The 21,933-nt window shown below is 38.9% G+C and overlaps 2 protein-coding genes across 2 annotated transcripts; both read left to right on the forward strand.

Moving 5' to 3' along the window:
- The first annotated feature begins 2,131 nt into the window (after positions 1–2,131).
- hoxc9a (homeobox C9a) lies at positions 2,132–5,370 on the forward strand. The gene is made up of 2 exons (XM_066708464.1): positions 2,132–2,808; positions 4,680–5,370. The coding sequence occupies exons 1-2, from the start codon at positions 2,187–2,189 to the stop codon at positions 4,922–4,924; spliced, it is 867 nt and encodes a 288-aa protein (XP_066564561.1). The 5' UTR covers positions 2,132–2,186; the 3' UTR covers positions 4,925–5,370.
- An 8,314-nt stretch (positions 5,371–13,684) lies between these two features.
- Positions 13,685–18,100, forward strand: hoxc8a (homeobox C8a). The gene is made up of 2 exons (XM_066708465.1): positions 13,685–14,511; positions 16,909–18,100. Exons 1-2 carry the CDS (start codon positions 14,076–14,078, stop codon positions 17,208–17,210), a joined length of 738 nt encoding a protein of 245 aa, XP_066564562.1. The 5' UTR covers positions 13,685–14,075; the 3' UTR covers positions 17,211–18,100.
- Positions 18,101–21,933: the final 3,833 nt, after the last annotated feature.

The following is a 21,933-nucleotide window of genomic DNA, read 5'->3' on the forward strand; positions in this document are numbered from 1 at the left end:
ATCAATAAGACACCTAACTGGTGTCCTAAACTCTGAACGTAGAATTGATTCATTAGCTGATCTTATTAGAAAAACTTGTGTGAATGAAACGGCCAGGAGATAAAACTCGGAGCTCCACCATTTTAACTTCAGAAATGTATTGGTAGTTTATCTGCCACTTTTATTCTGTTAATATTTAAATAAACCTACATTATTATGAAAACTAATCTGAAGAGTAAGATAAAATCGTATCTTAATAATATAATAAGTGAATATAAACCCAGGCTTTCAAAAGTGCGTCTTTAAAACAGAAGACTCTATAATAATCGATAATATAATAATCTATAAATGGTCGAGAAGCCCATATACAGTCAGCCAAGCAATTACTCTGATAATCTCGACAGGATGCAATGTCAACTTTCAAGATTCAAGTACAGTAAACTTCACCTCCCAAAGTTAAGAGCTACCTCTGACCGCAAATATGCCAATTCTAATTTCCCATAAAGCATTATTTTCTAATTTCACATCCAGATTTTCGTTTCTTTTATAATTTTAAGAACATTATTTGAATTATGTTTTACAGTTTTACATATTTTTGTAGAGTCGATTCCATCACACAAACACTACTATACAGATATAACTACCAATGCGAATACATTCAACTTTCTTCCAGAATTATAATGCACAATAAATACCGCACATTAAGGGACGTCATTCCCATTTCGCTTGTCCACCTCTGTCACTGTATTTCTTCTCCTCTGTTCCTATGGCTGTCAAATCCCAATTATACGCAAACTCGTATGGCTTTCAAGATAGACAACCAACAAACAAATAAGCAAACAAACAAATTAATGCACACCTCACTGAGTAAACAAGTTAACTAACAAACCAACTATCAACTATAAATAAATAAACAATTAGCCTACATAAATTAATAAATAAATAAGGCACCCCTGTTTTCTAATATTCTTCTAGGGCTGTGACAAAAGCGTGTTCTTTCTTTCTTTTACTTTCTTTTCATTTCTTTTTTCTTTCTTTCTTTCTTTCCTCCCTTCCTTCTTTCTTTTTTTCTCTAATCCCTGCTCTGCTTTAACCAACGCGTTCGTGTCCTTCTCACATGCCGTTTGACTGCAGCGGGTTTTCACAAGTCGCCCAGTGTTGGTTTTGTATTTTACCAGGAACTCGGATGCAGTTTTTATTAACGACACGTTTATGAACAATCAAATGGCCCTCGTAAAAATTTATTGAAGGACATAAAAAACATCCACGGGCACTTGCCGAATATAGCCGCTGAAGTGGGCATGATTTCAAGGCGTCTTACGATTCCCACCTCTCCGATTTTTTTAACTCCATTTTTTTACGAGGGCTATCCCAGTTTGTTGTTTGCTTGTGCATAACACAAGTAATTCGCTCTGTTTTCGCGAAGTTTAACCAAAAGCAGTAGCAGCAGCAGATGACGAAGAAAAAGAAGAAAAAGAGGAAGAGGAGGAGGAAGAATAAGAAAAAGTATGAGAATAAAGAGTCCATTCGCACATCAATCCACTTGACATTCCAATTAAACAATCGCCCCCCAAATACCCCCTACCTTACAACCCCCCCCCCCCCAACACCACCACCATGCCGGCCCCCCATCCCGCTTCAAGAGACTGAAAAGGATATAATTTGGCAGTGGCGAAGGAAACTCCCTTAAGAATAGCGCCGAAGAACTGCTTACTTCTTGTGTGTGTCTGTGTGTCTGTGTGTGTGTGTGTTGATTTTTAATCTAATATTGTCGTGCACTCAGTTGATGTGCCCGGCGCACTACAGGACCTGAAGAGCAGACAGTGATGAATGACAGAAAGAAATAGTGCCTCCTCAATGGTCGTTAACATACCTCGTGCTCCGAATCGGCCGTACAGGCTTCACAATCTAAACCCTTTCCTTTTTTACTCATGATTGAAACAGCGGCAATAAGCCTTGTGTAGCCCTTCGTAAAGCCAACAGGCTTGGGTTTTCTTTCCAGCATACTTTTTTAATGAATACTATCAGCAATACTACCAATAAAACAGATATCTACGTGCTGAAACCTTGAACTACACGTATATCCCAGAACGACTCGCGCATTGATCCACTGTGTAATTTTTGGGGGTAAATATAATCACGTGGCGCCAAGCAGCCAATAGGCGCTCTGGAAGCCCGGAGAAATAATTACCTGGCTTGATTGTTCTATGAGCAGATACAAAAAAAAGTACACATACACTCCATGCAATAATCGGATGCATGTAAAAGAGACGGGAGACTTCGTCATGTCGACCACGGGTCCCATAAGCAACTATTATGTGGATTCATTGATAAACCATGAAAGCGAAGAAGTCTTGGCGGCTGCTCGCTTCTCGGCTCCGGGATCTCTCCCCTCGGGTTCCCGTCCGGCAGGCTTGGTACCAGAGTGTACCGATTTCCCCTCTTGCAGCTTTGCCCCAAAACCTCCCATCTTCACGACTTCCTGGGCCCCGGTGCAGTCCCAGTCCTCAGTGGTGTATCACCCCTACACGCATCAAACCCACTTAGGGACAGACTCCAGGTACGTGCGGTCTTGGCTGGAGCCTATCTCAGGCGCCGTGTCCTTCACCGGCTTCCCGGCTAACAGCAGACACTACGGGCTGAAACCCGACGCGTTCCCGGAGCGCAGGGTCGGGGATTGCCTGCCTCCCAACGCACGAAACTACTCGGATTATCTCTACGGGTCTTCGGCTGACATTCGCGACAGGACGGCGCAAAACATCCCCTCTCCGGAGTCCGAGGTTTTAGCTTCCAGCAAACACAAAGAGGAGAAGCCAGAATTAGACCCGAGTAAGTTGAAGTCTTTCTCGTTTACAGCCGGTTATTGACAAGGGGCACAGTTGCTTGCTGTCCTCAATAAAATGTAATGATCTTGCTCTTCTTTTTTTGCCCCCATCTCTTCCCCCCTCCGTTCAGCGCGAGGAGGCTGCCAGTACTAAAACACGCAGAGCAATAAGGTTGGGTTGTAAAATACGAAGCGGGTTATAAAAATAGAAAACTCGAAAAACAAGCTTGAGGTTTTACGGCGGAGGGAGCTGAGAGAGGAGCTGTACAGGGGCTCCAGATCCACACACACCTCCCTGCCCCACGGGCTGCAGGGCTGCAGCAGGGCTCAGATAGAAGCGGATCCCTTCTGTATATGTTATGTTTATTATGTATTACATGTATTTATTTACAATATAATGGTAATAAAGAGGCATTAAAGTCGTGTCTATGTGTTACTGCTATAATTGAGATATGGCCCTACAAGGGGATACTGATATTACTACTACTACTATTATTATTAATAATAGTTTATAATAATAATAATAATAATAATAATAATAATAATAATAATAATAATAATATCAGTAGGGTTAGATATGTATTGTAGGTTATTTATAGGGTAGACCCAGCTATGTGTCACGATGCTGACCATGAATAATTCTGTGAAACGTTCAAATCAATTAAACCAGTCCAGGGCAAGGCAATTCTACAGACTCATAAAACAACGGTAACCTTTATGTGCATGCACTGTTCTGCATCACTGTAGTGGTGTTTTAAAAGACAAATACATGAAACAATGAAATATAATAATAATAATAATAATAATAATAATAATAATAATAATAATAATAATAATGCATTATATAACTACATTGAATTTTTATTTATTTTGGGGCTACTAATATATACATATATGTGTAAGACTACGTTTATTTTGTAATGCTCGAGCTACTTTGATTCATACATAAAAGCTTTTGCTAAATATGACTCTTAAGGGTAATATATATATATGAATTGGGGAGGTAAGTCTTGAAATAACATGCATTTCAGACCTGCTCTCTAGTCGGTTTCACAGGTCCTAGACTCGACCATTGCTACTGTCAATAGCTGCACAGGTCCTCCTTTTTCGACGACATAAGTTGTTTCGTTTTTATTTCTCTTCCCAACAGCTGGTCCTTAAAAATGGTACAACATCTATAAAAATCCAACACTACGGCAACAATAGCAATAACAGCAAGTAACACTAGAATCAAACTAGTGCAGATAGTGTGTCCATGACATATTACAGCTGGGCCTTTTCTACAGTACACTTGCACCACATAGCAAATGTTGGCCGAAGAAAAATACAAAACACACACAGGTTTGTAAAGCACATTAGCGTAGGTTCCTACTTGTGGGATTCCAGCTGGACGAGGGACTTTGGCTGTAGACACTCATAGGCATGTAAGTCAGTTTATAGGCCTATAAAGCGAATGAGTGCATTCACAATTTTACAACCCTGTTCCCCTTAAGCACTCTATAAGGTCTTAAAAAAAACACTACACTGATATTACACAAAAAGACATGGTGACTACATTTCTGACTTAGCGTAGAAGTGTGAATAATGAGGAAACGTGCGTGGCTGCTTATAATAATTTAACCCGCATTAAAAAGAAAGACGGAATCTAAAAAAAAAAAAAAAAAAAAGAATCGCCCCTCTTGAACTTAAAGTAAGACCGTGGGGGTGGCTTTGTTTATACCGGGAAGGCCAACTTTAGAGAGGAACATGACCCACAAATAGATTAACAAAAGCGCAAGGGGTAGATCAAGCCCCCCCTTCAAACTGAAATATATGTCTTGATTTGTGTATAAATCATAGTCATAATACTCTTTTTTGTTTGTTTTTGATTTTCCAGACAATCCGGTTGCTAACTGGATCCACGCCCGCTCCACGAGAAAGAAGCGGTGCCCTTATACCAAATACCAGACTCTCGAACTGGAGAAGGAGTTCTTATTCAATATGTATCTTACCAGGGACCGGCGCTACGAGGTGGCCCGCGTCCTCAACCTCACGGAACGCCAAGTCAAAATCTGGTTCCAGAACCGGAGGATGAAAATGAAGAAAATGAATAAAGAGAAGACCGACAGCAACGAACAATAATGCGCCTTCACGGAGAGATAAACACACAGGAACAAGAACAGGAACAACAAACAACAAGCAAGCAAAGGGGGAATCGTAAAACTATTGCAAGAGGCTTTTCTCTCTCTTTTCTTTTTTTCTCCCAACCCTGTCTCTGTCTTTGAATTTTATTTTATTATTTTGTTCTGTCTTATTGTATTTTAATGTTTCTCTGTCTTACCTCTCTCTTTCGCCCTCTCTTCTATTTCTTCACCGAAGCGGTTTATTGACGTTGAATGTGCAACGCTGTTCAGAACACTATGGGATTTTATTTGCTTGTTTGTTTCTTTTATAATATATATTTTTTAAATAATAATATCACCTCATTCTGCTTGGACAGGAGCAGCTATCTTCATTTCTTCCTTCAAGACTGTATTGAAAAAGCAAGAGACAGTGGAAATATACGCATTTATATATATATATATATATATATACACTATTTCATTAATAACTAATATAACCAGAGGAAAGTACTTGAATTTTGTTTTCGATATATTCTTTTATTTCGTAATTTATGATCGTCCCGTGCTTATATTTTATTTTCCACGTTTTGTAAGTGCGAAACATGCATATTTTGTACAAACAATGGAACAAGACAAAAAAGGAAAAAATGGCAGGAACGTTTGTCTGTATGTTTACGTCTATGTGATAATAGTTTTTTGATGTACTTATTCGTGTATTTTTACATTCTTATCACTAGATCCTGTAAAATTATGTTATCTTGTAGATTGTAGCTATATTTAAATATATTCAACGCCACCATACTTTCTACGTGTTTTATGTTATTTTTCCCATAAAATAATGTTTAAATGGGGCACACATTTACATATGCATATGTATGCACACACACAGAAATGTTTGTGTGTGGGGGGGTGTATGTGTGATTCACTTCTAATCCTACCAATTTATCTATCGGTATATATTATCCCTCAAGACAAACCTGCGGTCACATTCATATTCTTATGTAGCTGGCTTCCTCATCTAACCACGGCGACTCAAATCATAAACAACTGCTTATTACCTGGGTACAAAAAAATAAATAATCAAAAACCAAAACACCAACAACATACAGAAATAGAAATCAGTGAAGGCACAAAAAGTACAGTTCCAGATTCCAGAGAGGCGTGTTATTAATTAATTGTCTTGCTGCTATACGTGATAATATACAAAATGTAAATCGTATTTAAATATACACTGTTTTAGGAGGGAAGAGAGGAGTCAGTGGGCATAAATCCTCTGCAGAAACAGGCCGGTCTGATCGCGGCTGCAGGGTGGACCGGGGCCTATTCTCGGAAATTGGAAGCAGCTGTCCTTCGGGTTCATTATTCCCCGAATTTGATTCCTTTCTTAATTAACATTTCCTGAGCAGCCTTGGCCATTCACCTTAATGACACCGGCACTGCAAATGAGCAATATGAAAGGACTAATGATGGAGGGACATCGAAAACAGGCCCGAATCACAGCCTGCACGTTACCTTTACCTCTCTAATAGCTAATGGCACAACAGGGCACACTCTATACAATGGATGCGTTTGTGTTTTTCATACCTAAAACTCAGTCTGCATTGTATTCTGATACCCCCCCAGACACACATACACACATATATTCATATTGGGATACATCGTCTTAAAAGAAGAAAACATACAGAAGGTTCTAAAGCAGGTGGAAAATAAATCATAGTTTTGGAAAAATACGTTTTCGGAAATATCCAAATATTCGTGCAGTCTATAATCGTAATTCGTGTAATTCGCTAGGCTGCCCTCACCATTTATATTAAAGATCTAGCAAGTTATTTGGTTTAATAATCAAAACAAGGTAATAAGAAGTCTATTGAAAAACAGTCAAATACTGGCTAAACATTTTCACACATTTTTTGTTCGTTATGTGGTCGCATTTATGTGCATTTGTATTCGTAGACCTCGGTGGACACCAAATTGTATTTAGCATATTTTGCTAATTCTGTTAGCGCATGTACATTTGCCAGCAGTGTGAATAAATCGAAGGGTCACGTCTTTAATTCGAGTATACTAAGCTAAATAAAAAAGCATACATGTTCTGTTTGTACAGGCTGTGTGTGTGTGTGATCAAATCAGCACATATAATTGTCTGAGTTAAGAATGAGCAATGCTTTTACATGTACAATCTAAAAATTGTGGTAGAACAACAACTATAACAATAATATTAATACTAGTCATAATAATAATAATATGGAGTTCCATATTACCTACGAATTGTACAAGGTTGTGTGGGGACATGAAGGAATAAAACCATTATTCCTTATTCCTTTCCCACACAATAATCTTAAACACCGATTATATTACACTGTTGTGTTGCTGTTTATCAATTAAACGTGGTCGATCCTGTCTGAACGCCACAGAATTATAAATATTCACACGTTTTTGTTTTTTTCTTGTGTCACCTTTGACCCCCAAAAGGTGACGAGCGCTTGGTGACGCAGCAGTGCAATACAAATGCACATTCAAGTGTGCCTTTCCAGCAGCAGAGAAAATACACAGGGTCGTTCGCTTTTAAAACTGCACCTAATGAATACAGGTCTCTGGTGTTTCTCTGTCAGGTTTGTGTTGTGCTCGTAATAGCAAGAAGTGTCCTACCCATTGATCAGTTGCCCTCATGTAAAACTCAAACCAGTAGATTAAAATATATATGTGTAGCTTTACTCTCAATGACTAGGATTCCAGACTTTCACATTGATCCCATTGCAAATAATCTGTTGGTCTGATTGATCATCAATTTCCGCTGTGCACCAATTAATATGTATCATGTGTATCCACTTATCACCCAAATCCGTTAGCTTTTACATTCATCTCAATGTATGAAAACACAGACATCTTTGTTTCAGTCTAACATCCTTGCAAATTCCAATTTCCTACACGTGATTGTCAAAGACCCAGTTGTGCCTGTGATCATTTTCAGAATTGTACCTTTATGGCTGTAGATGTGAGATTACATCTAGCTATCTGTGTTACCAGAGAATGGATAGCTAAACAAACAACCCCTCGACCTCCCCCCACCTTATAATCTGAAATGGGATCTCATTAAACCCACTTCTGGTCTCAGCAGTAATGTGTCGGGTCTGTAGGAATAAATAATCATACACAGCGACATGCGTACGCTGGGAAAAGGTTAAATGTGGCAAACATCGACTTATTGTCACATATAAATCTCAAGGTTCCCAAACTCACCATAATCAAATAACGTTAATACCAATACTAACACTCACAATACAGGGCTGTGACGGTGTGGGTTATAATGAGGCAACAACGTATTGCTGATGACAACACTTTATAACGGAATAATTATAATATTTTGTTTTATGAGCATCACTGGATAAAACAAAAGTGTTTGGAAACATTGTTTAATTATTTATTGATAGCACAACCTGCTATTTTCACTGAGTTTATAATAATGCTATTCAAAATACTATCATGGCTCTGCTAATATCTGTATTTTTTTGTTTTATTGAAATCACCAATACTAAATCGATACGCTCCGAACACCAAAAATAACGCTTCCTTATATTCAAGTATGCACTGTCGCATACATATATACATGCATGCATGGATGCATACACACGCATGCACATGCACATATTTATTATTTTGCATGTGTGTGTCGGTTCACAGGCGCATTGTAACCGTGCCCCGGTCTCTCTTTTCTTACACGCATATATTATTTATGGACTTTTACTTCTGTTGTCCGTAGACGAGCTGAGCCGCATTATATATGTATGAATTTCAGGAGAGCCTTTTCCGTAAAGACACACGTGGATTTGATGGGTTTTTCTCCTGTTGTTTTCAATGAAAGTATGTGATGCATGCGAAGAAGGGGGTGGGGGTGCACTGGCTATACTTTTGACAATGCGCATAAATCAGTTCTCAGTCTTCCTTTATTGTGAGGCTATTTTTGTTCTGATACACACAGTGGTATTTTGTAAAGCAAGGCAGGGTCCATGTGATGGTGTGTGTGTGTATGTTTCAGGACACAGCAGTGACTTTATAGTACAGATAGGCCTATTCTAAATATTATATCTCTGTGGTTCTCTCAGTAGTTTGGGTTGGGTGTTCAGGGGTGTGCAGTGCAGTATAACCCCCCATCCACACAAACACACACACACACACACACACACACAAACAACCACCACCAGTCTGGAGGTTGTTTCCTGGGAGCTCGGCTGGATGAAATTGTCTTTTTGTACTGGCAAAACAATGCTGACAGGATGCCGACGTTTTTAGAGCCCAATCCACTTGCGACATTTCCGCAGCAAAGCATCAAAAATGCGGCCTTTTACAGCCCCTGTTTGAGCCGCCGGTGTTTGTCTTCAATAAGAGCGAACAAAGCGGGCCCAGGGAGATGGCTAGACGTCTGGACTAAATTGCTTTATGGTTTTAATGGAGGCTGATGCAGGTTCGCTTTCAAAGCCGGCTTATTGGGGTGTTTTGTAGATGGCCCCCCTCCACAAACAGCACAGATTTCGAAGAAACAGAAACGTTCAAACTGATAAAGCCACTCAACTTGAAAGGCCGTGAAGCCACTTGATGTGTGTCTGCACTATTTTACACCCCCACCCCCCTCACAAACCTGCACAGAACAAAACGCTGTAAAAAAAGAAAAAAAAGAAAAAAAAAGACCTTCAAACATTGCTTAAAACTCTTTTTCCAACCTCTCTAACTTCATTGAAGGAGTAAAAGTGCAATTTCGTAGATAGATATATAGAGAGAGGGAGTGAGTGAGAGAGAGAGAGACAGATAAATTATGGCTCATATAAAAGTACATAATTAATTCATTTTTTCATTAATTCATAGTTTGTGAACCTCAATAAGCTGAAATACAGCGAGTTATACCTTATAATAATACTGGTGGTGTTTTTTTGTTTTTTGTTGTTGTTGTACTTTAGTATAAATCCCACTATTTATTTTAAAACGCTGCAGTGGAAAAGTAGTCCCCATATGTAGGACAGACACAAGATGTCGCTGTTGTTTCACATTTCGCCCTGGTCTCCGCGGCGGTCGGTGCTGAGGTTTGTCTTTGCTGGTGTGTTTTTTTCGCCGCAGATTTCGAGTTTCACAGATCCAGCGCGCAGTAAGGGTATCAATCATGGAAATAGCTCTGAACAGTCAGCACTCCAGAGCATTAGGGTTGCAATAGATTTTTTGAAGTTATGAATTATCACTTGGTTGAAATTCGATGTAGCATTTATTTGTTTTTTTTTAATCCTTTCATTTTATTTATTTTTTAGAAAAGAAAAAAAAATCTTACCACATCAATAAGCATTGTTGCACTAGAATTTGCTGTCGGGTTCTTCTCTCTTCTTTCATTTTCTTTCTTTGTTTCTTTTTCTTTATTCTTTTCTTCCTCTTTTTATTTCTTTCATCCTTCTTTCTCTCTTTGTTTCTTTCTTTTCCTCTCCTTTTACGTAAACATGCTTCAATTGTTGCAAAATCAGCTAATGAAAGCGTGATAGAAATCATTTGTAATCGAAATAGAAAATGGTTTAAATATTGTTAAAATGCTTATGTAGAGGTACCTTTAATAACTCGGTCAGTTTATACTGAGTATTATTATTATTATTATTATTATTATTATTATTATTATTATTACTCCAAATATAATAATATACATTAATCAGCATATATTTGTTTTAACTGGAATGTATCTTATGTGAATTGTAAGTACCTCTGGATAGGGGCTTCTGCTAGGAAATAAATAATAACACAAATAGATATATGTGCGCTTGTGCATGTACTTTCTTTGTCTGTGTCTGTGTCACACGTAATATTATTATATGGATAACCAGGCTAAGTACAAACCTTTGGAAGGTACGAGAAACAACACAAATAAGGACAGGTCATGTGAAATAAAATAAAATAAGGATATTGGACATTATTTTCAGATGTGTGGGGTGAATTGTGGAGACAATCTTTCATCGTCGGATATACTAAGTGTGCAAATCCAAAGCAACTCCGCCGTTTTCCTTGCATTCCTGTGTGTGTTTGTGTTTGTGTATGCTATGGTGTATTTAGTGTCATCAACATTTTGTTTATTTCAATCCCCTCTGCTTGCTTTCGAATACCTTCTGGGTGGCTTGTAAAATGTTGATAGTTACGGAACAAAGTGGGGGGTGTTAGTCCATTTAGAAGCTGGTTCGTTGCCTATATCGATGAATTGGTTCCATTTTATAAAAGAAAGTGTGGTAAAGACAAATACTACCTCCGTGTTATCTCTGCAATGGAAAAGAAGACACCCCTGAAGGACACATGAAGGCAGGCAGCCAGACTGACGCACAAAAAGGAGCTTTATTATTGTAATAATGAAGTAAGCAGCAGAAATACAACACACCAAATGTACACCATAAAAAATAACATAAAATAAAACAAAACAAAATAAAAGGCATTGCCCGTTGGCTTGTGCACACAGCTCAGCCACTGGAAGACACTGTTACACTGTTACAAAACAAGTCACCCGGACGTGCTGTTTACACTAATCATTAGATACTATACTACTATACTATACAATACTACAATAATACATGTTTAGTTATTCATCAATTACAATCATAACCAACAGCAGCCAATCATTTTCGTTTTCCAATGAACTGGCATGGCCCCCGAGTACGGGCGGCAGGGTGCGCGGACAGTGCCAGGGCTCAGTAACTCTGCTAATAAACTCCGTGTTAGGACATCACTCGACTTTTACGACGAAGTGTAAAAGTCTGCAATAACTCCACAAAAACCAACTTGAGGCAAAGGGTTTGTGTTGGAGGGGGGCTGGGGTGGTGGTTAAGGCCCAGTGACAGAGCACAAGTAGAAACAAAACACTACATTAACATTAATGTGCCAATTGAAATAACGAGGGATAATGTAGTTTTTTATTAACTTGGCTCTGCAGATTTACTACATTTCAGCACCACTTCCTCGCAGAATCAGAGGCAGGAGGATACGGTGGTCAAAAAATGTGTGATAGAATGAATTGAGGACTCCTTCCTCAATCATCGGCATTTTCCAAAGACACTATGTATATAAAAACATAAATAATATTGGAATACATAGAGAAATAGTCAAGAACATGGCACGTGGTTCATGATGTTAATATAAATACGTTTAGATGAAAAGACAGAGAACTGAAACATGGCATACATTTGATGCAAAATATGTTCACGATATAGCTAAGTAAAGTTTCAAATATTAAATGGTTTATTAAAAACGCACAATCATAAAAAAAAAACCAGTTATGGGAACTAAAGTACGTTCAGCGGTTTGATGCAATGGTATTTAAGTATCAATACAAACTATAACAAAATAAAATGAATGCAGTGTACACAGATCTTTAATACTCATGTATGTATTGTTTCTTATGCAGTAGTTCACTGATTTTTATATATAAGTATGACCTCCTAATAATTTGCAAGGTGTTTGAAAGTGGTCATGTCAAGAGATGCTCAGCCATGTAATCAACTCTTTTCTTTGCGGTTCCCCTTTGGTATTGGGCAGTTTTTCATAAACAGTAAAGAGATTTGAAAACAAGACAGAGCAAAAGAGTCCAGCTTTCCGTTTAGCGAAACACATTCTCTTCTATAGCTGCGTCATAAAATCCTGATCAGGGGACCAGGATAAACACTTTAACCTACACACGTGTATGTGTGTGTTTTTCTTGTACCTTTCTCACTACATAAAGGTCCATATACTCTTAAAAAAAAACACAGGCATATGCGAGCAACTAGTTTTAACGAGTTAAAATCCGGTTAGACAAGTCAGCGAATGTATATGTGGAATGTAACCTATGCATTCACATTTTTGTCTTCTATACTGTTTCTACAACGTTAACAACGTTATTAAAAACACGATGGGGGCTGCAAATGTCTGAATACAAATTGAAAGCGTTTTACATTCTGAAGGATTGTAAATGCACGTTTCTTTTATGTTTTGCCGCGTGTCTTCTTTTGCACCTTTGAAGTTCAGTTCGGTGCACATGTGCAAGTCTGTGTAACAGAAAATGCATGTACATGGATATGTATTTAAAAAGCAAGCCGTGCACGATATGAATTGGAGGAGTGACGCGAACAGCGTAGCGTCAGTGACGTGGGCTTATTTACTAAACATTTTATGCCTCCATATGATCCAGTAACGTTTATTTTCCGTTTTTTTCTTTTTAATTTTCAACCGAGGAGAGAGGCTCCGACGCACAGCCCCGAGATACCGCTCCCTCGCCTTCGCACCGGGTCTGACCGCTTCCCCGGCGCGGTGACCCATCCGTGCGTCTGATTTCCTCTTGTTCAAAGTCTTTCTATTTTGAGATCTGTGGTATTAATGCGCGCTTTTATCTGCCCCCTATTATGATATCCCTTTCCTTCCTCGCTATCCCCCGAAACACACACCTTTCCGAAAATGTACAAATATGATCCAATTGCCTTAAAATAATAACAACAATAATAACAATAATAACATTAACAATATTAACAATAGTAACAATGTATTATTATTATTATTATTATTATTATTATTATTATTATTATTATTATTATTAAACACTAAACTCCTGCACCATCCAGGATTCTGTAGATTACTGTCTTTTCGAGATAGACGTCTGAGTACAGTCGGGGTAGGGGGGGCAGATGAAGGTTGGTTTTGTGGTGGAGTGGATTGGAAGGGGGGAGGAGGAGGGGGGGTTGGGTGGGAGCAATAATAAAAAAAATCTCTCGATCTCTTACTCTACCGGCGGAGAGAGCCAGTTTGGGCCGAAGCACTCATTCACACACGCGCCGTGAGCCGGATTTGAGCCTGCAAATAGAAAAAAGGGGGAGAAATTGAGACTCTCAGAGGAGGGAGAGGGAGAGAAAGGAGAGGGCGAGTGGAGAGAGGGAGAGAGAGAGAGAGTGGGAGAGAGAGGGTCGAGATTGTCCAAAGGGGCAGTATTCCTTTTTTTTTTTTTTTTGTAAGGTTCCGGTTGTTCAGACAGTGGTGTAGTGGAAGCGGTATAGTGCTTTGTCGAAAAGGATAATAATTAAAAAGGGTATTCCCAACAACAGTAAATCATCATCATCATCATCATAAAGCAACAACAATTCTAGCAATTAGCAGCCCAGCATTGCCGTCTTTCACCCTCTCATGAGAAAGCCATGAGCTCCTATTTCGTGAACCCTCTTTTCTCCAAATACAAAGCCGGCGAGTCTCTGGAACCAACTTACTACGACTGCCGGTTCCCTCAGAGCGTCAGCCGGAGCCACGCGTTGGTTTACGGTCCCGGAGCGGCGCCCACCGGCTTCCAGCACCCGTCCCACCACGTCCAGGACTTCTTCCACCACGGCACCTCCGGCATCTCCAACCCCGGATACCAGCAAAGCCCCTGCGCCCTGGCTTGCCACGGGGACGCCACCAAATTCTACGGATACGAAGCCCTTCCGAGGCAGTCGCTGTATGGCGCACAGCAAGAGCCCAGCGTAGCGCAATATGCAGACTGTAAATCGACTAACGGCGCTAACCCAGGAGACGGACAAGCCCACTTAAATCAAACTTCGTCTTCTAGTCTCATGTTTCCCTGGATGAGACCACACGGTTAGAATGCTTTTGTGGTTTGCTTTTTATGCTTTATTACTATTTTGATTACTATTATTGTTGTTGTTGTTGTTTTTCCTTCCTAAACGATGTAAAACAGAGAGAGGAGAGAGAGAGCTTGAAGGCCAAGGGGGAGGGTGACAGTGTGTCTTGGGAAGGGTGCATTAAAGTTGACGTGATGAAGGATTATTTTCTTTTGATTTTTCTATTTTCTTTTTGCCTTTATTTGTTTGTTCCTCACCTTCTTCTACCCAGAGAACTAGTGTTTGAATGCATCGCAGTGGCAGCCATTGTGTTTTTTGTATGTCTGTTGTTCTGTTTGTTTGTTCCTTTGTGTTTTCTCTCATTCAAATTATCTCATGGCGGTCTAGCCAAACCGCTTATATATTTAGACTTGCTTGGGGTTTCTTTTCTTTCTATTTCATTTCAAAATAGTCCTCGCAAAAGCTATAGTTCTTCCTTCCTTTCCCTCCTCCTCCCCCCCCCACCCCTCTTCTTGCCCTCCTCCTCTTCTGAGCACACACGTTCTGCACATGCTGTATTCGTATACGGGGTTGAAATAAATTAAACTGGACAAATCAGGAAAACATTGACATGTTTGGCATATCAGAAATGGCCTCCGTCGCCACTGTCTGCGCTGTCAAACCAAAAGCAGACCCTGCAACAACAACAAGGCACGAATATACCCGTGTTGCCTATATCTGCATGTCGTAAGAGTCCGCGAAAGCGAGGGAGACACTGTAAGTTCAAGACTTCATTAAGTACTTGATTTTTGATGGGCATGGTGTCTTGTTTTTGTTTTGCTTTGTTTTCACCCCCCACCCCCACCACCACCGAACTCCCACTTCATTTCCCCTGCCTGCTCTCTGTGGCTATCTTACTCTCTGTTTATGGATAGCATCAGGAGTAGAAGATTTATACTGTGCATATGGAATAAAAGGCCAGTGCTTTTACTATGATTGCTGTTAGGGTTTATAGGGGTTGACTTAATAGGACTAAAAGTGGATCTATAACTGTCTATTTCCTTATAAGTGTATATATATATATATATATATACACACACACATACATACTCAGATACACACTGTAGGAGTAGAAGTACAACAACAAAATCAGTTATAATAATAATAATAATAATAATAATAATAATAATAATAATAATAATAATAATATTAGCATAGACAATGCTCTATTATTTTATGGGACAGATATGGTATTTCGTTCTTGATTGCATCTGCATAACACGTCCAAACTTGCAAAGCATAACAGCAAAAAATTCCTGTTCGTTGCTCTTTTTCAATATACAGATGTGCGTATATTTTAATGATTGTTGTTATTTATAATTGTGTAGGTTAACAGTGGGATAGCTATTAAATCTGACTCCCCGCTGACTCCAACGAACCTAATTTGACACTGCAAAGAGCTACAATAGGCAAACCCAAGCATAAGAGTGTTCCCTCAAGTATTATGATCATGCTGAACCCTCCATTAAATAATATCTTTGACCGTGTTCTGTTTTCCTATCACTAAATTCTCGCTGTTACTTCTCCAGATTATACGATTGGCAGAGATTTATTGCCCTTCATTAAAACTGTAATGAGGACATTTTTGTAGCGAATTGAACTGTGGGGTACATAAATTGCCGTGTTTATGTTTGTCGAAGCAGTGCATTCTTGAACGTAAACCTGGCCAACCCAGCATTCTTGCAAACCGCATTATGAGTGGATTTTTGTATTTATTTATCTTTTATTTGATATATATCAATATTTGTATTCTTGGCCTCCTGCAAAGATCTAGTACAACGAGCGTCCCATGTCAGATGGGTCTTGATCTCATAAGAGAAACATTAAGTTGCCTTTTTTATCCTGTAATAAACATTTTTACGAGGCTCTCCCAAGGCCAGTAAATATACACGTATTCGCACAGTTAGTTGTCTAACAGTATTGCACAGGGAATTACAGTATTCACATATTTTTTTCAAACTTGGATTTGAATAATGAAATGGCCACATATTATATCCAGTATTTAAGTATATTAATTAACATAATCTATATATAATCTAATATATATATATAAAATTATATATTACCTAAATCATTATATACAACCATTGACAATGTAAATATACTCTATATGAATGTAAAATACTAAAATCTCACACCCAATACATACAAACAACATACATACGTCAATCAAGACAGACATGGTGCATGAAAGAAAGAAATAACTATTGTTTGAATCTTAGTTATTTGAATTCTATGAATGCTGTTTTATCTGTTTTGGGTGGCTTCGCTCCTGTACTGTAGTTAAAAACATGGGTACGGTTTTCGCTTCAATGTTGCTATTATTATTATTTTCATTTGCAATTCAATGCCATGGTGTTTTCCCCTTCTCTAGCTCCGGGGAGACGTAGCGGCAGGCAGACTTACAGCCGGTATCAGACCCTGGAGCTGGAGAAGGAGTTTCTCTTCAACCCTTACCTGACACGGAAGCGCAGAATCGAGGTGTCCCACGCCCTCGGACTGACGGAGCGGCAGGTGAAGATCTGGTTTCAGAACCGGCGGATGAAGTGGAAAAAAGAGAACAATAAAGACAAGTTCCCGGGCCAGAGAGGGGAGACCGAGGCCGAGGAGGAAGGCAACGAGGACGGAGAGGCTGAAGAGAAGGAAACGGAAGAGAAAGAGGAGAGCAAGGAGTGATTTTATGGCCCTCTCTTTTTATGGTTATATGGCTTAAAAAGAGAGAGAGAGCGCCAGGGAGGGAAAGAGAGAGAGCGGCGAGAGAAGAGGGAGAGAAAGCGCAAACTTTACGACCATTGTTTTATTGAGTCAACAAGTGAAGAAAATCCCACAGACATAGCTGTCAAAAACACTTTTTCTTTTTTCTTTTTTTTTACCACCCCTCTGGAGACAGAAGATACGGGATTTCTTTGGACTAAAGAAATCTGTTTTCTTGGGTTAAGAAGCAGAAACGGAAATAATGTCTAATGTATTGGAACATTATTTTGTTTTCGGTGGCGTGGGGGGACGGCGGTGTATTTATTGTGGGTTAGCGCTGTTGTGGTACTCTGGAGAGTATTAAAAATAAGCATTACATTTAAACTTATTCAAGAAACCATTGAAAAGATTTTTTTTTTTTTTTACAATTAATTTGGTATTTTTCTAACACCGAAACACATCGACATCTTTTCAGTGTTTGAGTTTCAATTCCAGATGTCCACAGCGGTTTCCAGCTAAACACAGACACAATTCAAACGTCACACAAAAAGTCCCATTGCGTTTTCATAAGGTGACAATTTGAACTACCTAATTTACATGCTACGAATACACGTATGGAAGAATTACAATACGAGTTAAAGAAACATGTTTCAAAAATATATAAATACGAAACATATTGGCACAGATTTATTATATTTATTATAATACTTAGGCGATTATCTTTGTGTCTCAGATCTAAATTAGCGCTGCTGTACCAACGTGAGTAAAGCTCGTATACAGTATTTTCTGTAACTGCAGGCACCCTTATAATTACAATTATTATTATTATTATTATTATTATTATTATTATTATTATTATTATTATTATTATTATTATTTGGGGGGGGGGGGGGGTTGGGGAGCTTGTGGTCGAAAATAAGGAAATCTGCCGGGTGGGGTGGGGTGGGAGTTGTTATATTGTAATAATTAATCATATGAATGCTATTGTGATATTTAAGGAATACCAGGGAATTTCAATCGCTTAAGAAAATCCTTCAAATGCTACCTAAAAAGGGGACTGCAATAAAATGTAAATTACTTATTTTTTAAAACAAAAATCTCCTTCAAAGGGAATTCTCACTATTCAATCTTATTATTATTATTATTATTATTATTATTATTATTATTATTATTATTATTATTATTATTATTATGTAGGATGTTTTTTTCTTGAGTCAAGGAGACAAAGAAACATGATTGATGTTTTAAACTCTTAGCCAGCTACCAAGTAGCCAAAATTCAACTGTTACTCTGTCACTACCTAAATCAATGAAAATACGTTTTCTGTTTAAGAAGTACACTAATCAATTTTGTTGCTGCTTATTTTTATTCATCCCCCCCCCAACAACTTAAACTGCCTAGAAAACGCACACTTCTGTGCTAAATGTTACAAGTACTATATTTAGAATTATTTTATAATTATAATTATTATTTTATCGTGCTGATGGTATAGAGTAGAACTAAATTGCACTGAATATAATCTCACGTATGTCCTTATATATATATTGTTGTTTGCAATATGCTCGTTTTGTTGGTGTTTCTTATTTTTAAGTGGGAAAAGTTGAGTGTTCACTACCTGAATGTTTAGAGGAAAAACACATTAAAAAATGTAAGATGACTTTTTCCTTCACCCGTCCTTTTTGTCATGTATTCGTGTTGCGCTGAGAAAATAAACTGATTTTAAACGAGGTTGTGGCTGTGTCTGGCTCTGTCCCTATGGCCTCCACGTTGCGCTCGTTGTGTCAGGTTTGTGTCCATGTATGACGTCTCGGACTCCGGGAGCGCGCAGGCAGCTGGGAAGTGAATGTGGACTTCAGTTTGTCGACACTGTGGGGTAATGGAGGTTCAGTACATCTTCATTAGTGGGGTTGTCACTGATGTCTCCTTCTCACTCCCGCTCTCCCCCAACTTCTCCTCTTTCGGTGTTCGCTTCATTGGGGTATTTAGAAAGTGAACACGTGTATAGATAGATAGATAGATAGATAGATAGATAGATAGATAGATAGATAGATACTCTTGCATCTCTATTGACAGCTACGTGATTCACACAACTTCAGAAACGAGGAAGGACATGCTATTTCACAAACACACAACACCAAATTTACACACACAAGTGGAGTAACAATGCCAGCACTAGATGTGTAGTATCAAAGCGTATTTATTAAATCAATTAGAGACAGAGTGGCTGTGGACTCATACATCTGTATACTGTACACTGAAACGTACTGTTATTCAACGTGAGACATCACTTTTGTGTGACAAAAAAAGACAAGACCGGTGTTGTGCCTGTTTCGAAAATAGAGTGTGTCTTCAATCACAGTGTGTGTGTGTGTGTGTGTGTGTGTGGGTGTAAGAGAGAGAGAGAGAGAGAGAGAGAGAGACTACGTAAAAGTAAATCGCTTCAATTCAGACATATAAAACTGTCATTGCATATTTACGAGGCGCACAGAACATTCAAAAAATGCGTAATGATTTTGCCACCCCTGACAATAGCCAGCTTTCCACACGGTCTGGAGACAGACACGCACCCTCGCCCTCAACCCAGATGTGCCTGGGCAGAAAACGAAGCAGGCTACCAAAGCTACAGAAAACCAACACACACACACACACATGCACCCCGTTGCATACATACAAGTACAAGACTTGAGGTTACAACACGACCTAAATTGGGCACTACCCTGCCCCTCCCAAATCCGAGCATCTTCGATTACTAATCGATTACGTATTGCGGACTTACAGGCCAGTCTACCTCACCCGGCAGTGTCACACTGGAGCGAGTCCTTTATCACGATTAAATAAATGTCCAAAAACAAGGAGGGGGACATTTTTTTTCTCTCTTGGTTTGAACACGATACTCATTTTTTTTCATGTAAAGAGAATTGTGAACAAGAATCAAAGTGGTATCTCCACAGGTGGGGAAATAATAATATTAATAAAGTCAAGGTTAATGGCTACGGATTTCCTATTCAGGTTCGTTATTACCACCCCATCCTTTACCCTTTGGTACTGGTAACATTGGAATGAATCACTGGAAGTATGGATATCAAGCAAGGCTTTGCACAGAAGAGTACAATGGCCCGTGGTGTCTCCCAACTCTTGGGCCCGTGATGAATCGCTCCTACAGGCCTATCTGTGTGTTAGTGCCCCAGTTGTTTATATAGATGGCCGAGATAAGCGGTTCCAAGATTCTTCAAAAGTGCCCTTGATGCCGAGGCAAGGCCACGATGAAAGTTGTAGCTTTTGACAAATGAAACCGGATACGTATCTTAACACAAACACACCACGGGTTTGATTAATATATTGAGAGAAAATTAAGTGTTTTCTTCTTCTTTTTCTTCTTCGTTTCATTTTTAATCCCAGACTCCCTTTTTAAGAAGTACTTGCTGTTGGAGACGTGTTTTGGCATAAGTGCCAGGAAGTGGAGATCTCGTTATTTATTTGTTTTAATAGGGGTGGCAGTTTATAGGGGTCACTCGGGTGCGTTTAATGTGAGCATTAAACTACAGGAACGCAGTTGAGGCGAGTTAAATAGCCTACACTCTTGAATTGAAAAAAAAAAAGGTTTTATCGCAACGCAATTTCTGTCCGAACAACATCAACAACCAAAAACACGAATGTCTGTTTAGAAAGCATGCAGGAGGAAATCACAGTGACTCCTGTCATATGACATTTGTGTTTTGACATTACTGGCAAGAAGTGTGTGTCAAGGTGTGCATTGGTTGATGTTATGTTATGTTAACATGTATGCCAACCTAGTTTATATTACAGCATATTAATTATACAATATTATGCAATATTTAGCCCTAGCCCTTTATTACTTCACACGTTACTAGTCCACAGTCATATGCTAATTAAAGCATTGGTCAGATACAATGCGTATGAATTTGTGCTCTGACGCAGGCTGTCTGATTTGTTAATTTGATTGTTTCATATTATCAGAAAGAAGAAATCGTCAAATACTAATTTATTGACTGCACGTCCGCGACGAAGGCAATCGTGTTGTAAATCAAGTCTAATTAGAGTCTTATGAATTAGAGTATAATTTAATTATACGATTTGGTTTCCGCAGACAGTAAAGCATCGTGATGACCGTTATCTTATTGCAGCTCGTTTCACTTAAGACAGTGTGGCGTCTTTTCTGTTATTTTTTCTTCTTCTGCAGACAACTGCCTTTGTACAGAACACGTGGGTACAGTTCGTGTCCCCCGGACTACACTGGAGATTCATTGAAATAGGATGGTGAAGAAGGTGCTGTGTGGAGTTCTTAATCACTTACAAATTTAACGAAAAGTACTTATACGTTTGTGTATGTAAATTTGAAGCATGTATAAGGCCAGGAGTAAATGTGCAAGCAATGGCATCTTTCCACACTCTGTATACTGTGCCCTTTCAATCCGAATTAAGGGTAAAATCAGGCGTAGACTCTAATATAACGGTCGGGACTAAGTGATAACTGTCAGAGTGGGCCTCCGTGCTTTAAAAACAGATTCAAGTGTACATTTTCTAACTGATACGTTTTTTAATGTGGTGTTTGCATCATCAGAACATGCTCCAATAAAAAAGTGTGATTTTTTAAGTAGCTGGCTCTGATAAGTCTGGCCAACAAAAGTGAGTTGACAACGTTCATTTTCTTTCCCCATCCCCTCCGTCTGTCATTGCAAACCCC

Source organism: Amia ocellicauda, chromosome 7, assembly GCF_036373705.1.
Source record: "Amia ocellicauda isolate fAmiCal2 chromosome 7, fAmiCal2.hap1, whole genome shotgun sequence".
Classification (NCBI taxonomy): domain Eukaryota; kingdom Metazoa; phylum Chordata; class Actinopteri; order Amiiformes; family Amiidae; genus Amia; species Amia ocellicauda.

What these genes read in the sequence shown, in the direction of transcription:
- hoxc9a (XM_066708464.1), top strand. Translation starts at nt 2,187, where the DNA reads ATGAGCAGATACAAAAAAAAGTACACATACACTCCATGCAATAATCGG. An exon ending in GAAGCCAGAATTAGACCCGA is followed by an intron (nt 2,809 to 4,679) that starts GTAAGTTGAAGT and finishes TTGATTTTCCAG; the next exon opens with ACAATCCGGTTGCTAACTGG.
- hoxc8a (XM_066708465.1), top strand. Translation starts at nt 14,076, where the DNA reads ATGAGCTCCTATTTCGTGAACCCTCTTTTCTCCAAATACAAAGCCGGC. An exon ending in TCCCTGGATGAGACCACACG is followed by an intron (nt 14,512 to 16,908) that starts GTTAGAATGCTT and finishes CCCCTTCTCTAG; the next exon opens with CTCCGGGGAGACGTAGCGGC.